At 48.6% G+C, this 18,337-nt stretch overlaps 1 protein-coding gene across 50 annotated transcripts in view; it reads right to left on the bottom strand.

Moving 5' to 3' along the window:
• Nucleotides 1-18,337, bottom strand: part of MAP4K4 (mitogen-activated protein kinase kinase kinase kinase 4) — a 183,248-nt gene that overhangs the window by 32,758 nt on the left and 132,153 nt on the right. For all 50 annotated transcript variants that reach the window (XM_036454120.2, XM_036454110.2, XM_036454112.2 and 47 more), the window contains exons 12-13: nucleotides 17,126-17,336; nucleotides 1,116-1,277 (exon numbers count right to left, since the gene is read on the bottom strand). In XM_036454120.2, the coding sequence (XP_036310013.1) occupies nucleotides 1,116-1,277; nucleotides 17,126-17,336 (373 nt within the window). The remainder of the gene's footprint in view (nucleotides 1-1,115; nucleotides 1,278-17,125; nucleotides 17,337-18,337) is intronic.

Below are 18,337 nucleotides of genomic sequence, written 5' to 3'. Positions count from 1 at the left end.
GAATGAGTCTCAAAAAAACCGTGGGGTATGATTAGTATCAAGGATAACAACTGAACAACCACACCTGGAAGCTAATGCCACTGTCTTAAGGTATTTTAAACATGGTTCACAAGTTTCATTTAAATTGGTCCCATTCATATCTTTCTTCTTTATTCAAAGCTCATAACAAACAGCGATTCCTTCAAAGGCATCAAAGGCAAGGAGGCTAGTGATGGGATCCACACTGACAACAAACAAAAGAAAACTCAATTTTTGTTTGTACAGCTGGTTCAAGAAACAGAGAGGGTTCTAAAGAAAACTAACATCTGGAATTAATAAAATGTAATAAATATTATTAAACCTGATCTTTTTGTGGTTAAAACAATGTAGCTAGTTTTTCTAAAATGCTACATGTGTATACTGCAAAGATAGCTATCTATATAAAAGCCTAAGCAACCATTCAACCTGTAGCTATGATGTGCACCGACCACCAGGGGGCAGACGCTGAACACACAGGCATGGAAACATGGAACAGACGGATGAATCTCAGAGGGAAGGGGGAAGGGCGGGAAGAGATTAACCAAAGATCTTATATGCATACTAGAGGCCTGATGCACGGATTCGTGCATGGGTGTAGTCCCTTATCTTGGCCTGTACCCTCTCACAATCCAGGGCATATTGCACTGCTGGTTTTGGCCCGATCCCAGCAGGTCAGGCTGAGGGACCTCACCAGCACACTGGGCCTCTAGTGTTAAATATTTGGTTAGCCAGTGGTTACTTCAAATATTGCTCATAAGAAATTTCTTATAATTGATTTTTAATATCATTTTTAAAGTGTTAGGTCTGAAGCATTTAAACTGAACCCGAGAAGATATATTCAGAAATCTTTCAGCCCCCATACTATCTGTAGAGCACTTTTCTGGTTTCAAGATTCCTAAAATATAATAATTTATATAACTTTAAAAAAAGACAATAGGCTCAGTTTACTGGTTACTTCCAATTTGTTTCAGCATCCTGAACCTCTAATGTCCTGGCCTTGTGCACCCACACATGTGTGTATGTTCTGCCTTAAATACCCCAACTCTACAAAAGTAATGAACCTCACAAGCTCAGGGGGAACATCCCTGTGAACTAACCTGCTCTCTTTCAACTCTCCTCTTCTCTTCCTCGGCCCGCCTCCGCTCCTCGTCCTCTTTCCGCCTTCTCTCCAGTTCCTCTAGCCGCCTCTTCTCTTCTTGTTCTCTCCTTCGCTGCTCACGTTCTTGCTGCCTTCTAGCCTCACGCTCTCTCCTTTGTTGCTGCATAAGGAAAGATAGAATCATCAGGGATCTTCTAGCCATAGCTCTCATGACAGTTTGTGGAACAGTTATAACAAATGAAGGGGGTTCATGGATCCCATTTCTACTTGCCAATTATTCCACATGGCCCCCGCCTATATACCGTATTTTTCGGACCATAAGACGCTCCGGACCATAAGACGCACCAGTTTTTAGAGAAGGGAAATGAAGAAAAAAAGATTCTGAAACAAATAGTGTCCTAAAATATTTTATGTGCATTAAAACCCAACATCACAGTCATAAACACATGTAATCAACCCTGTAAAGTAAACAGCAGCATTTAGAACCATTTTAGAGCCGGGCAAGCACACAGAGACCACACAGAGCCGGGCAAGTAAAAAAACTTTTTTTTTTAAGTATATGTGTAGGCTATATTTGGACCATAAGACGCAGGGACTTTTTCCCCCCACTTCTGGGGGGAAAAAAGTGCGACTTATGGTCCGAAAAATACGGTACACATACTAGCTTCCTCATAAATACTGGTTAACAGTGCTGTGTTTCTGTGAATCCTTATAGGTCAGGTTTAGTTTTTGTATCTATTATTCCCCATTCTTCACTGTATCATAGCAATTAGGGGACAGGGAATTCTTAATCCTTGAATATCACTAACAGTTACCCAAGGCCCCAAGTAAAAAAAAAAAATAAATAAATAATAATAAAAAAGACAGCCGGGACTGGTTTGGCTCAGTGGATAGAGTGTCGGCTTGCGGACTGAAAGGTCCCGGGTTCGATTCCGGGCAAGGGCATGTACCTTGGTTGCAGGCACATCCCCAGTGGGGGTGTGCAAGAGGCAGCTGATCGATCACTCTCTCTCTCTCATCGATATTTCTAACTCTCTATCCCTCTCTCTTCCTCTCTGTGAAAAATCAATAAAATATATATATTTTTAAAAAAGACAAAAGACAAAAAAACAATAAAACAAAGGAAAGTAGATTTGGGCAAGTAAAGAAGAATTAAAGAGGTTTCAGCACTCATCAAGAAGAGAACTGATTTCAACCAGAATAATAAATGGCATTATTAACTAATAGCCTGGTGCATGAAATTCATGCTCAGGGGGGAGGGGAGAGGGGTCCCTCAACCCAGCCTGCACCCTCTTCAATCAGAGACCCCTTGGGGGATGTCCTAAACAGTGGTTGGACATCCTTCTCACAATCTGGGACCAATGGCTCCTAACTGCTCACCTGCCTGCCTGCCTGATCACCCCTAACTGCCCTCTCCTGCTGGCACAGTTGCCCCCAACTGCCCTCCCCTGGCAGCCTGATCTTGCCCACTATTTCTCTCTCCTGCCAGTCTGATCTCGTCCCAACTGCCCTTTCCTGCTGGCCTGATTGCCCCTATCAGCCTCTGCCTTGGCCCCCACCACCCTGGCTTTGTCCAGAAGAAAGCCAGACATCCAGAAGATGGCGTTAACCTGGTTTAATTAGCATATTACCCTTTTAGTAGTATAGATTGTATAAAATAGGATTGCTTAAATGGTGGTGGGGAATCCTTTTTCATCAGGAGATGATCTTGGCAGAAAAAAATACATAAGCCCTATATCTGGACTGATAGCCAGTCATATGCACTATACTGCCAAACTAGTCATTAAAAAACTGAACCACTTTTTTAGACCAAACAACTGTTGCCCTTAAAACCCCTCCTCAAACCCCACCTTAGGTTCTGCCTTTGCAGCTCACCCAGATTAGGTTCTGATTAGTTGTTTCTATGCCAGTCAGTGTCAAAAGCTCCATCTTCTAGGCAGCCATTGGCTCCTCACACTTCACCCAGATTTGGTTCTGACTGGTCAGTTTCTATACCAGTCAGCATCAAAAACTACACCTCCTAGGCAGCCATTGGCTCCTTGCACTTCACCCTGATTTGGTTCTGACTGGTCGGTTTCTACGCTACTCAGCGTCAAAAGCTCTGCCTCTTAGGCAGCCATTGGCTCCTCACACTTCACCCAGATTTGATTCTGACTGGTCTGTTTCCATGCCAGTCAGTGTCTCAGGTCTATCAACAGGCCTGATCAGAGAGGCAGGCTGATCAGCTCCCGAGCGGAGGCCCAAGAGAAAGAGAAAGAGAAATGCAGCTGCTGGCCAGGCCCGGAGTGACAGAGAGAGAGGTAAGTGCTGATCAATAGCTGCCATAGAGGCTATGGATCAGACCCTGCTTCTCTCTCCCCAGGCATCTCTCCAGGCCTGATCTGCAGTCCCCTTGGCAGTCAGTGCTGGGTCTCAGCTCCCACAGCTGAGGCAGTCAGTGCTGGGTCACTATGGCAACCCAGCACTGACTTCTGGTTGGTTGAGCCTCCAGTCATTGTGGATGTTATGAACCTTGAGTTTTTATATATTAGGATCCTACTTAATAAAATAGTAATATGCAAATTAACCACCACGCCACCACATTCAAAAGCCATGCCCACCAGCCACACTCACCAGCCAATCAGAGTGAGTATGCAAATAAACCCAAACAAGATGGCAACAGCCACAGAGTCTTGGGTTTCCCAGGCAATGGAGGAAATCAAGCTTTCCACCTGCCCTTGCTGGCCTAAGCCTCCACTCAAAGGTACAAGGTTTCAATTATAGAAGTAAGCAAATCCAAACAGAAATGGTGGCAGCCATGGAGCAAGCAGAAGGCTTGGCTCTGCTCCAGGCTACAAAGTTTCAATTGTAGAAGGTAAATAAATTCCAGATACCAGGGTCTCCACTTGGGTTGCTAGGGGGCATGGCTGACCTGCAAACCACCAGAAGCCCCTCACTCAGGCCGCCCCATGCCCCAAGGTATCCCCCACCCTGATCCGGGACACCCTTCAGGGCAAACTAGCTGGTCCCCACCCATGCACCAGGCCTCTATCCTATCTAATAAAAGAGTACTATGCAGATTGACCATTACTCCAACACACAATAGCTGTCCCCATGTGGTCAAAGATGAATGCCCCCATGTGGACATAAGATGGACATAAGATGGCAAGCAGGGGAGGGCAGTTGAGAGACACCAGGCCTGCAAGGAGGACAGTTGAAGGGACCAAACCTGCAAGGAAGTGAAGTTGGAGGCAATCAACCTTGCAAGGGAGGGCAGTTAGAGATGACCAGGCCGGCAGAGGAGGGAAGTTGGGGGCAAACGGGCTGGCAGGGAAGCAGCTAGACATCAATCAGGCTGGCATGGGAGTGGTTAGGGGGTGATCAGGCTGACAGGCAGAAGCAGTCAGGGGCAATCAGGAAGGCAGGCAGGAGAGCAGCTGGGAGCCAGCAATCCTGGATTGTGAGAGGGATGTCCGACTGCTGGTTTAGGCCCAAGCCCACTGGGATCAGGTCTAAACGGGTAGTCAGGCATCCCTAGAGGGATCACAGATTGGAGAGCGTGCAGGCTGGGCTGAGGGACACGGATTTCGTGCACTGGGCCTCTAGTGTGAATATAAGCAACTGTTATTAAGCACGTGTACTACATATCCCACACTGTGCTATTTGATTTTTAAAAAAGGAAACATTGATTTGTTGTTCAACTTATTTATGGATGATTTTTAGAAAATATTTTAAAGTATGTTTTCTTTTTTTTTTTTTTAATATACTTTATTGATTTTTTAGAGAGAGGAAGAGAGAGGGATAGAGAGTTAGAAACATTGATGAGAGAGAATCATCATCAATCCGCTGCCTCTTGCACACCCCCTACTGGGGATGTGCTTGCAACCAAGGTACATGCCTTTGACTGGAATTGAACCTGGGACCCTTCAGTCCGCAGGCCGACACTCTATCCACTGAGCCATACTGGTTTCGGTTAAAGTATGTTTTCATTGATTTCAGGGAGAGGGAGAGAGAGATAGAAACATCGATGATGAGAGACAATCACTGACCATCCCCCACTGGGAAGCGAGCCCACAACTTCAGCATGTGCCCTGACAGGGGTGACCTCCTAGTTCATGGGTTGATTCTTGCATGTTTCCTGACTGGGAATAGATCCTGCAACCTTGGCTAATCGAGACAATGCTCTAAGTCACTGAGTGACCCAGCCAGGGAGTATCTGATATTCCTTATTCCAGATTCTTTACCTAATATGAGTCTCATAACAAACCTAGGAAGTAGGTATTTCATCCCAATTCTACAGAGGAGAAAATGGGTTCAGAAAAGTTAAGGGACTTGGGTCTTGCCAGCTCTTAAGCCCCAGCTTCAAGGACACATGGTCTCTAAAGCCAATCAGTTAACATTAACATCACACTGCATCCACCAACAGGTGCAAAAGCGCCTGACTCACCAGCCTGGCTCCGACAGCTGCCCTTAATCCAGCTGCTCTAGTGACCCCCAGTGTGGACACAGGCACTCATCTGGCTGCTTGTTCCTCCAGCCCAGACGTCTGACGGTACACCCTTCCGCAGGACCGAGAACAGCACCAGTCCTCCCCACAGAGGGAAAAGGTGCTAGCCAGGAGACCTGGGCAGGCAAAACACCTCTCAGTATGTTCCACGCAGTAGCCTGAAGCCACACGTGATGACTTTTGTCAGGGAAGATACTGGCCTAGGACATGACTACCCACCACAGAGTGCTTTTTAATTTAAAAGTTTTAATTTCAGACCATCCTTTGTGGTCACTTTAGGTCTCTAGGTTTGCAAGGCCACCGTGCAGGCCTTGCCCGAGATAGTCAGGTTAGGATGTGGCCACTTTTAATCCACACATCCCCCTTTTGGTCATGCCATTGAGCACTTGAAATGTTACTGGTCTGACTGAGAAACTGAGTTTTTAATTTTATTTCATTAAAGTTAATTTAAATAATCACGTGGTTAGTGGCTAATGTATTGTATTGCATAGCTCTAGAGAATAAACAGCTATCAAATTTCTCAAGACACAGAAGCCAATATTACTACCACAAACTTTAATGTGACATTAAGATTAAATATTAAAAAAACAAGATAGCTTGGCCAGTGTGACTCAGTGGTTGAACATCAACAAGGTCATGGTTCATATTCGCAGTCAGGGAACATGTCTGGTTTGTGAGCTTGATCCCCTTTAGGGGGTGTGTAGGAGGCAGCCAATCACCGATTCTCTTTCATCACTGATGTTTTTCTCTCTCTCTCCCTGTCCCTTCCTCTGAAATCAATAAAAACATATTAAAAAAAACACACACAAAACAGTTTGAGGTAAAGCATTGGGGATGTTAGACACAAGCGTTTACAAGGGGTATACAAAGTATTTATTGTAGTCTAAGCATTCCTTCTGGATTTCCCCCCTGACCCTGTATGAGTGTTCAGTCTGAAGTAGACACTCACAAACGATTTCCTGAAAATGCCCTGCACCGTACTTGTGGAATGACTGGGTATAAAGGGTCACGTAGTATCTGGTCCTGCAGCCGAGTACTAACTACATCCTCATTATCCTCAGTGGAGCTCTGAGTGGACTTTTGGCCCCGCCTCCTGTTTCATACCTTCCATGTTTTGTGGCTTTGTTCTCCATTGACTGCTCTTAGAATTCAACACACAAAATTCACCAGGTTTCTATGGGTGGGGGCAGGGTCATGGAAAGAACTGAGCTCCTGTCCTGTTTTAGAAACCACAACTTCCAATGGCTGAGGCATCTCCATTGAATGCCTGGTACTCCACTTGCTGCCCGCCTCCTGCTAGCTTAATGACTTTTTATTGTTTCAATCTTATAAAAGAGGGGGAAAAAGACACTAGAGTTTGTTCAAAACAAAGGCCTCAAAAGCAGGCTTTCCACCCTGATGCCATTTCCATGTGTGGCTCCCACTCAGGGGCAGGAAGGTGCATGGCCTGGGCTCCTGCCTGCACTCCGCCCTGCACCCCTTTTAAAAATTAGCTACCAGAACACAGGACAACCAGCAACACTCCCCTCACCAGGACAAACGCACGCAGAAACACGAGGTCAGAGACCCGAGTCACCGCCATGCAGCAGTGCTGGGCCTTCTCCTTCAGAGCAAAGTGAGCACAGACCTTCTCTTACACCTGCTGCCTCTTCTCCGCAGAAACACAGCACGCTGGTTTTCCCTGGCACATCAGTTACATTTACAACCGCTTTTCCATCACTGGCAATAAAAATCACAATTTTCCAATCGGAAAACTTTTTTTTTAACTTTAAATAGACGTTAACTCTTTCAGATATCCCTGGCTAACCAAAAATTTCAAAGGAATCATCTTCTGAACTTTCTTGTTGAGTAAAAATACATTAAAAATAAAACCTGAAGCTGAAATGCAAAGAAGTCTGTCTCTTATTTAATCAGTTTTAGAGCTTCAACTTTACATTGTTCTTCTTGAAGAGGTAAGAACAGAACTGTTCTGGAAGCACTTGCCTGCAGTAGCCCATTGTCCTCCCCAGGCCCACAGCGGAGGCTCAAGGCCAAGAGTGGAGTGGCTAGAATGCACAGCGGGTAGCCGATACCTGGGAGGCTGGTCAGAAGTCCTCCCTCCCAGTGAAGGAGCCCACAATCACACAGGCAGGCAGCTTCCCACAGGCATGTCAACAACCCTCCTCCTCCAGTCAGACGGAAGGAAACAAAAGAAAAGGACCGGGGCTACACCCTTAAAATGCCCTTAGCTTCAGAGAATTCCACATCCAAGCCAATCAGTGTGAACAGGCCCAAGAGACAAAGGATCTGCTTCGCTGAGCTTTGTAACTCCCAGTCAACAGAGTAGCCAGGCAGGGCCACAGGGCCCTCAGGAGGCTGTGGTATGCGCTGTGGTATGCATGGGTTTTAGAGAGAACCGAAGGCCAAGGCCGCAGGGGCGATGCTATCCTGACTGGTGCCCTGGCACAAGCCACTCCCCTCCCTTGAGCCTAACTCCTGCCTGTCAAACTGCAGGGAGCAGGAGAAGGCTGTCTGTACCAGGTGCCATCAGGGCATAGAGTTTGCAAGGGACAGACTTTTGGAAGAAGTCAATAGTTGATCTGTTAAGTAAGAACAACCTTTAAAAGGTCTTATTAACAGTGAACTGTAAGAGGACCATTGCTCCAGGCCAGATGTGGGCTCTCCCCTCCCTTGCCCACAGTCTGGCAGTGTGCCCAGATGTGGTGAGATGGCAGGACCAACAGGAGGAGGGACGGAAAGACTGAGCAGCTTTGTCTCCACATCAGCTCTCTTAACAGTGAGCTGAAGGGCAGAAAAAACAACTAACCTAGGACTTGACCTTACTTATGTTTGTATTAATAGCTCACCCTTCAAGACAGTGACTGCTGCCTGTTATGTATGTAAGTGCATATGTATCGGATTCAGTGCTGGGGTCCGTGGGCCGGAGCTGCAGCTGCTCTGCAGGCTGCTATGGCCCCGGGCACGCAGGCAGCCTAGGAGAGGCTTGCTGCCTGCCTGCCCTTACACACCATGCAGCCACTCCAGCTCTGACTTTTCGGAATGAGAGTGAATTAAGGTGCCACTGAGCTCCACCTCATCACACTACCAGAAAGAAGAGCCATGGGCTGCACTTGCTTTTTCCTCTCTTGCTAAAAATTTTTTTCATTTTGATTTCTGCTGATGCCTGGCCTGTCCTCAGAATCAACGAGAAGCCGAAGCCGGTTTGGCTCAGCGGTAGAGCGTCGATCTGTGGACTGAAAGGTCCCAGATTCTATTCCGGTCAAGGGCATGTACATTGGTTGCGGGCATATAACCCGTAGGGGGTGTGCAAGAGGCAGCTGGTCGATGTTTCTCTCTCATCGATGTTTCTATAATAGCTCTCTATCTCTCTCCCTTCCTCTCTGTAAAAAAAAAAAAAAAAAAAAAAAGAACCAACGAGAAAACGTCACTGGAGTCCGTTGCTACACCGCGGTCCGGACGCAGGCCAGCACCCAGCCGAGAGGACTGGGATGAGGCTGGCCCTCTCAGCCTAGCCCACTCCCGAGACCAACTTCCGCTCACCCCTCTGCTCTCCCTGCGCTGTCCTCAGCTGGGGCCTCAGGAGGCGGAGGGTCTGGTGCACGGCCTCTGGCTTTGGCTCCAGGTGAAAGCACTCACTAAGGCCGGGGGCTCCAAAGGGCAGAGACGTGCGGCACCCACTGTCTTGGTTATTTCCACCTGTACTGAGGGCGGGGACCCCTGCCTGCTGCGAAGTCTGATTCAGAGGCAAATTTAAAATGCCTGTATAAGTAGCTTTTCCATCTTATCCATATTTTAAATTTTAAATCAAAGTACAAAGTACATTTAAAACTCCAACAATCAGGCTTGTGTAAAAAGCCACCCACCCCACTTCTCACTCCCAATTCTTACTGGCAAAGTACTGGCAATGCTTTCAGTTTTTGCCACAGTTACATCTTTGTGCTTATGATTTTTCCCCACTTCACAGATACCACCTATGGACTTCTCCCAAAGAACATCCGTCGCACCGTCCCTGGTGCGATCCCATCACATCCCACGCTCCAATCTAGTCCTGGGACAGTTTCTGGTCAGTGAAAACCACATTCAAGGCTTAGGTGTCATGCACAAGTGACTTTTCATTTAGTTTTTTGAGGCGTTAATTGCCCTTTCTTTGACTTTCTACAGACCCATCATATTACAAAGTCATCTGTAAAGTCTCTTATACTACCATAAGTTCCGCTTTTTAATAGGTGTTTTTATTGATTTTGAGAGGCACAGGAATGGAGAGGGAGAGGGAAACGTTATTCGGCTGCCTCCTACTGGGATTAAGCCTGCAAATGGGCATGTCAAACTAGTAAAGCTCAACTGAGCCACACCAACCAGGGAAAAACCCCTTCAATAAGGTCAAATAGGTCAGGTATTCTTTCTTTATCTCAGTCACCCTCTCACAGCCCTCTCTTCCAGGCCACGCTGGACTGACTGTGCTCTGGCATCCTGTACTTATCCACCAACTTCCCTGAAACACCCCGGACACTTCCGTGTGTGATCCCATTTCCTGGAGCCCTTCTCAGCCTCTTTATTTGCTGGAACATGTTTCCCAAAGTTCTTTAGGGACTTTGCATGTCACAATGAAAAATTTACCCTGGAATTTTTCCTGTTCAAGACTTTTCTCAGGATCTGCAATCTGGCTGTACGCTCCCACCTCGGAAAGCGAGAAGCAAACAGTGAGGGATGCAGACAGCACTGGCAACCTCAGCATCAGAGCGGCTGACAGCAGCTTGGTCATCTCGCTGGGGCCTGGTGTCGGTGGCTGGCCAGCACCTCTGGAAAGCAGTCTGGGAATGCTCCACTGTCCTGGGGTGAGCGAGGTGAGCACCCCGCGGACACACGGCCTGTCCAGACCTTACTCGCTTGCTCTCAGCCTCGCCCTCCACAGCTGTGCGGGCCCCTCCATTCCGAGTCCCCGGGGCTCACTTTTCTGGGCGAACACACCTGCTCCCACAGGGGGAGCGCAGCAGCCGGGCCGCAGGCATGGGGAGCATCACTGGCCCACATACATGTCATCACCCATGTTTTAACCACCCTCTCCCCACCCCCCCCCCCCCGGGATCTGCAGTGTTAGCATCTGGTCTTCACTAACACAACTGGATTTCCTTTCCTGGTCTCTGTCTTTGTTGTTTATGCCATTTTTGCTTTAACAGCCAGTAAGCTTCAAGCTGTTTGTGTTCAACTTTTTCAAAGTCAATAATTAAATTATGTAATTAATTAAAATAATTAAAATGATTCTAGTAAATGCACATAAATAGCAGTGACCATAAATAAGTGACCTCACAAATGGGGATGCGCTAACTGGTGATCCATGATAAATGAAAGCCGAGGCTTTCTCCTCGTTGCCCGTGGAGAACCATCGCTGGGTCACTGCAGAAGCACACGAGCGACTGCAGGCAGCATTTCGCCCGCAGTGAGTATCCCAGGAAGTGCTTTTCTGCATTGTAAGTTCACCCTCATGCACACCTGGCATCCTAGGTGAATCGGTGTGTCTGCATCTCCAACTTGTAGCCCTTTAGTAAGCAGAGACCCCATTCCTATCTCTAGGTCCTACGAAATCCAATCAAACCTGGAGTCACCTCTTCAGGATCCCCTAGTGCACATGTGTCAAACACAAGGCCCGCGGGCCAAATCCGTCCCGCCAGGCCTTGCAATGTGGCCCGCACTGCGCTGTCATCACTGCACTCCGCTGCGTTTCCATCACAATGACAGTTTATGACTGTTCAGTAAACCATTCGGCCCGCGATTTAGGCTGGATTTTAGATTTTGGCCCCTTCTCTGATTGAGTTCGACACCCCTACCCTAGTGAGTACACAAAGGCTTGGACAATGACTGTCACACCTGCAGAGGCATCCCAGGGGCACAGAACACTGTGCCCTTATGCCCAGGACAGCCTATAGGGTCCTTTAAAGTGGCTCTGAACTCCAACGAGGAGCCCCGAGACCTGAGGTCCATTTAAGGATGGGAGAAGATTTCATGAGCAAGCCCTTCTTTCCAGAGACACACCGAGGCTCCAAGTGGTTCGCCCTCTGGGAAATATCTATGAAGTGCCAGGGTACACAAAAGTCAGTCAGACACAGGCCCTTCTCCCAGTTTGCAGGTAAGATAAGTAATATACTTTTTCAAACCCACAGGACGAAGTGGAAAGTGAAAGTTTCCCGGGACCAGCCCGCGAGCTACGCAGGATTGGGTTGGGCGGCTGTGGCGGAGGCCGTGCACAAGCAGGCCCGACGCCTCTCCCACACTACGTTCTAGTACTGGGAACCGTAAACGGGGCCAAGAGCCAGAATTTAAACCACTAACCATAAAAATCACCACCCAGAAAGACCCTCCGCTGGGGGAGAGGGCGGAGGTAATTAAAAGTTAAAGAAAAGCTTTAGTCAGTTCCTCCTTATACATGATTAACGAGAGCTGTCCTCCTGCAAGAAAATGACCAAAAATGAAACAGCCTCCCACTCCAGATAACCTTATGCTGAGATTTCAAGTAACAAAACCCAAGGGAGTCTAAGAAACATGTTTTTTTAGGTTCACCTGCTGAGAATGATCAACGTGACATAATGCTTCGAAGCATCTGCAAACTGCAGTCATTATTTCCTTAGGTAACTCTTTAGAAACAAATCAAACTGAGAAACTGTGATTTCCAAATCTCCAAAACTGTGAGATTTCCTTCCTACTACCTGTGTTTACCCAAAAATAAGACATCCTCCGAAAATAAGACCTAGTGCACGGAAAGATAAGACATCCCCTGAAAATAAGACCTAGCGCAACTTTGGGAGAAAAAATTAATATAAGACACTGTCTTAGTATTTTCGGGGAAACGGGGTAACACTTTCCAAGCGTGCCTGAGCGAATATGCTTTGATGATCGTTAAGTTCCCCTTTTTGTTTTGCTATTTAAAAAGCAATGCTTTGACCTCACATTTTGAAGATGTTTCTAACTGTGCACTGCTAACAGCGAGGCCCACTTAAATATAAGGCCCTGGGCTCCCGGCTTGAGCAGAAACTCTCTTCAGTAGGACCAGACTCTGCTCCGAGCCCACCCCTTCCAAGAACTCCGCGGTCAAAGGACCAGGCATAGGTGCCACCAAACCTGGGCTTCGCTAAGCGGGGCCTCTGAGAAGCCACTGGCTTCTCCCTGTGTTTAGGCAACAAGTGGCATCTGCCGTGAGAAACTCACTCTTACAAATCGTAACTGCCAACATGGCCGAACACTAGACCCAAGAACTCACAGGGCGCCCGAAGGCCTCCAGGTAGCCGGGAGGAATGGCTACTTCACTCGCACGCGGAGGAACAGGACGGCGGCATTCACCGCCTTCCAAGATCGGAGAGCCAAGACACACAGCCACACACCACAGTTTATCACTGTTTTCTTAGAAACTTGTTTTCCTAGTGTTTCCATTTAGCTTCAATGCTAATCCCATGTCACACGCACAGTTTCCTCCGGTCTTCCTTTGCTTTTCCTTTCTTCACTTTCCACCCCCTCTCTAAAACGCCAGCCCCTTTGGGATCCGTAGAATGACAGGAAGGAAAGGCACAGCATAGACACCCGCCCCCAGAGGCAAGCAGCTCCCAGGTCAGGGAGTGTCCGCGGCTAGATGCTTGGAAAGCAAAGGTCATAGAGACAGCTATTTGTCAATACCTGCAGAAATACTGCAGGACAGGCAGGTCCGGGACATCCCATCAGCAGTTTGTTCAAGAACAGAAAGAGGGCCTTGGGGTGGCTCAGTGGTAGAGCTTCCGCTCGCTCACTGAATGGTCAAGGATTTGATTCCTGGTAGGTTCCCTGCCCTGATAGCATTTCATAGAGGGGGCAACTGATGTCCCTCACATCGATGTTTCTTCTCTTTCCCCCTCCCTCCTTTCACTCTAAAAACCAATAGGGAAAATACCTTCGGGTAAGGAGAGAGAGAGGAAGGGAGGCGGGGAGGAAGGGAGGGAAAGACGGGCGGAAAGAACAGAAAGGGAACAGTGGCAGGGAAACGCAACTCCTGAGTTCTAGGAGCACACGCCGGGCCAGGGCAGGGCTGGAAGACAGGAAACTGAGCTTTTCCCACATTCTTGGCTTGTTTTCTAAGAAAAGGATTAAGTTCTAATGTCAGAGAAAAAGCATGATTTTGACTTCTATTTACACTGAAATATTTATGCTCAGGAAGGAGCAGCAGGTGGCGCCACGGCACGGCGCCCTGGGCTCCTTTCTAGAAAGAAAGAGGCAGCACAGCAAACCAGACACACTGTCTTGCTTTCACTAGTAACCCACAGCTGCCGGAGGTCAGAGTGAAGGAGAGACTGGGAGACAGGAGCCTGATCCAAGTACATCGATTAAGGCAATGAGTGGCCTTGACTTGGACTACCAACAGGCTTTTCTCAAAGACAAACTTCTGCCTAAAATTTTACATTCAACTTGGACAAAGAATGAGAAAACAACCTGGCTCGTGTGGCTCAGTGGTTGAACGCTGTTCTGTGCATAAGAATGTAAAATTTCAAGGTCAGGGCACATGCCTGAGTTGCAGGCTCCATCCCAAGTGGGGGGCATGCAGGAGGCAGCCAATCAATGTTTCTATTGCTCCCTTCCTCTCTCTCTGCAAAAATCACAATAAAAAATGTTAAAAACAAAAGAGTGAGAAAACATATTCATCAAATACCTGGATGTCATGGGAATAAAGAGGAAGAATAGTTATCAAATCAAGATTTAATAAAAACAAGAGCACAAACCATTAGGGTAAAATGACAATGCTATAAAATATTCTTCATTTTTAATCAAAAGGAAAAACAAGTGAGAATAGAATGGGAGGAAAATCTGGCCCGAGAACAAGTTTGATGGAAAAAAAGCTAGAGACCATGTCCTGTATGAGCCCAATCTGTGACGATGCATCTAACTGCTGAGAAAGGTAAGGTCGTGGCAGGTAGCTTTGTGCGGAAAGGGATCTGCAGCCCGCGGCTCGGACCCGGGCGACACTCGCCTTGAGCCAGCAGCCCTGTGCCAGGAGGGGGCCGCCGGGCGCGGAGGCACGAGTGGGAAGCGTGGGGAAGCCCAGGACTAACGCGCTCATGCTCTCGGCTCCCATCCTCCTGGGGCAGCGAAAAGCAAGAGAAAATGGAAAACAAACAAAAACCGCACTTGCAGCAACACGGAGACAGGAGCAGGTCTTTAAGGACTTCCAGTGGAGCAAGGGAAGGAGATGGGCCTCAGAGAGGGCGGCAGCAGCACTTTCCAGAGCCCGGGGGGGGGGGGGGGGGGGGGGGGGGGGGGTTGCGCAGGCAGAGCAGACGTGCTCACCTGCAGGGGTCAGGAACAGGGGGCTGGCAGAAGTCCTCACCCCCCATGGACCTGACCCCATGGCCATTTCAAAGAAAGGACAGCTGCACTGTGTCCCCATATCTCGGCATGTGGGCCTTTCTGCTCCCCACACTCACAGGTAGGAAGTTATTCCCTTCAGGTTTAACTGTCACTTGTCTTATGAGTGAGCTGACCTTTTATCTACTCTGTCTGTTAATAACAAAAGACACCTCTAATCCGCCAACAGTTTTGACTAAACCCTTCATGCCAGTTCAGGGCTACAAACCAGTGATGGCTCAAACATTCCCAAAGTGCCACAGAGAGCCCGCCCGCACACCAGGAGCCACGCTCCGGGACGCTCCTGCCAACATGCCCCTTGCAGCACGCAGTTCCTCTTTCCTGACACGAGTTGCAAAAAGGCGACTCTGAGTGCGAGCCTTCACTGAGAAGCCGACATTAAAGGCCACACGACAGGAGCAGTGAGCGTAAAGCTCTCAGGTAGCGGAAGTCCTGCTGAGGCCTTGCTGCCTGCGGAGCTGCAGGAAGCTGTCCCGCCACCTGGCCTAGCCGCAGCTCCTGGGCCGGGGCCCCACACCAGCTCTGGCTGAGCTGCCTTCCCACTTAAGTTACAAACCACCCAACTCACCTTTTTCTTGTGCTAAAATAGGGGTGTCGAACTCAATCAGAGAAGGGGCCAAAATCTAAAATCCAGCCTAAATCGCGGGCCGAATGGTTTACTGAACAGTCATAAACTGTCATTGTGATGGAAACGCAGCGGAGTGCAGTGATGACAGCGCGGTGCGGGCCACATTGCAAGGTCTGGCGGGACGGATTTGGCCCGCGGGCCTTGTGTTTGACACATGTGTGCTAAAGGGAAAGTCAGCCCATGGTCAGAAAGGACAGTAAACAATGCTGCAGATTCCAGGTCAACACCCAGGAAGAGCCTCAAACCCGAGCGGCCCAAGTCCTGTGCTCAGCATGCGCATGCAGCCTCGGACCCCCTCCATCCCTTTCACAGAGCACTGAGAGCAGCTTAAAAACATCCCGGAGTGTGCACACACACTGCAAGGTCCCTGAGCGAGCGTCCCTCCTACAGAGGGAGGCTTTGTCTATGTTCTCTTCCACACACTCTGGATGAATTTCCCAATCTCTCGGGCAGACAGGCCTGGGTATTTCAAGGCTGGGTGAATTTAAAGCTTGTAGAATTCAGGTTAAAACACAGAAAATGAAACAAAGTCTTCCCCTACAAAATGTACTCTGAAGTAATTTGGGTAACAGCATGTGTTACTTTATTTGTAGAGTAAAGCCCAATACTGATATTATATCTACATCTGTTTTGCATTCTTTTTCTGAAGTGAAAGATAGAGGTGAAACAATATGTAAATAAAGTGGACAGAAATATTATGAATGAGAAACTTGGAGCTATGAAATATATAACATAACCGGTTAGGAAAAGATTTTAAAAAACCTCTTTTGAGCCCCAAGTGAAATATAGAAAAATAATGTTTCTGTGAATTAAAAATGAAAAGCTGGCTGAAACCAGTTTGGCTCAGTGGTAGAGCGTCGGTCTGCGGACTGGAGGGTCCCAGGTTCGATTCCGGTCAAGGGCATGTACATTGGTTGCAGGCACATCCCCGGTAGGGGGTGTGCAGGAGGCAGCTGGTTGATGTTTCTCTCTCATCGACGTTTCTAGCTCTCTATCCTCTCCCTTCCTCTCTATAAAAAATCAATAAAATATATTTTAAAAAATAAAATAAAATGAATGAAAAGCTGTACCCACATCACCAATGTGAACAGTGTCCCTGAGGTAAATGAGCGGGTGATACACAATGTGTTTCCCGCCACAGGACATGGCCAATTGCGTGCTCGCAGCCAGGTGACAGAACAGCGCTGCCCTGCACACAGCAGGATTCGTGTCTTCATGCCTTACCTTCAATGGACCTGAAGTTAAGGCATTTGCAGAAAAGTTTTTCATGTGAAAAACTCAGAGGTTTCAGAAAAAATATGTACACCCAAACCTGAACCCAAAGGCCAAGAGCGAGAAGCAATCAGATGGAGCCTGAGCTGAACCCCAGGGAGCGGCTTCTCAGACCAGACGAGGAACGTGAGGGCCTGCATCTGGCGGCTCAGGGCTCGCCAGGCTGCAAACAATGCCCTGTGAGCGTCTAGCGGTCCATGTGGATAAAGAAAGAGAGACCAACGGGGACATGTCCTTTCTCTACCTCTTCCAGCCGCCGTCGCTGCTCCTTCTGCTGCTCAATCCGTTTCTGCCTCTCGGCCAGCAGCTGCCTTTTATACTCCTCCTGCTCCCGCAGCTGCTGCTCCTGAAGCAGCTGCTGTCTCCGCAGAGCCTCCGAGCGCTCCTTGTTCTCCTGCTGCAGCCGCAGGAAGTCGCGGCGCAGCGTGGACTCCCCAGGCACGTTCACAATGGAGCTGCGGGAGGAAGGGGCGCTCAGGGTGGCACCGCCCCTGAGGGGCGGCTCCGTCTCCCATCACCCTGACGTGCCCTCCAGTTAGTCCAGGGCCGTAAGCACACCTACTGCCCTGCTGCTTTCACTCACCTCATAAATATCTCAACGCTCCGGCCAGGGACATCTCCCTAGGACTCGCCCAAACTCAAACTAAAAACTGAGAGCATTCCTCTCCGACCACCTTACTTCCCACCAGTGACAGTAACGTCCTTCTGGGTCTGCTGGGCAGGAAGCACCATGTAACCTTCAGTACTCCCTTTTCTTCATCTGTATATGGACCTCACCTCCCGTGGGTCCGCAGCGGAGCCCCAGGGAGGCCCAGGCATTAAGCACTGACTGAGCAGCACCCTTCCTAGCTGGTCTCCCCCTCCACTCCCAAACACGTGGAGTAACACGGCACAGGAATCTGCTTCCGCAGCCTCTCCCATTAGGTGATGCTCCTGCTCCAAAACCACTCATGGCATTAACTTAATCCCTCTCAGAGTGTTAGTCCCACATGGACTCAAGTCTGTCTGAAGAAAGGGACATTACAGTTTCTTCATCACATTCACCCTAACCCTTGCTATGCTCTCTGCAAGCTGCCAGCGGTACACGCGTGCCCCAGGCTCTCACCCTCCTGCCTGCCTGCGGTCGGTGGGTCAGTCAGTATGTGTAGCCTCAGCGTGAGCCAGGCAAGCCCAGTACCACAATTTTAAACTCCTCTATTCTTTGACTCATTGTCACTGTGAGGTCCATACGACCAACTCTCCATCCTTCTGCTTCCCTGTACATTGGGAGGCAGAGAGGACCATGGACTGCGAGATGGGTCAGGACAGAGTATACCTAATAAAGGGAAGGGAATGCTGCTCACCACACTTGTGGGAGCAAAACAAAAAGGAAGTTCTGGTAAAAGTGCAGTTTCTCCGTGGCGGCCCGCCCGGCCGATGTGCACGCAGGGCCTCTTGCTGGGTGCCAGCTCCCTTC

This window comes from Pipistrellus kuhlii, unplaced genomic scaffold (genome assembly GCF_014108245.1).
Source record: "Pipistrellus kuhlii isolate mPipKuh1 unplaced genomic scaffold, mPipKuh1.p scaffold_m20_p_27, whole genome shotgun sequence".
In the NCBI taxonomy this organism is placed as follows: Eukaryota; Metazoa; Chordata; class Mammalia; order Chiroptera; family Vespertilionidae; genus Pipistrellus; species Pipistrellus kuhlii.
This window is presented reverse-complemented; position numbering and strand designations above follow the sequence as displayed.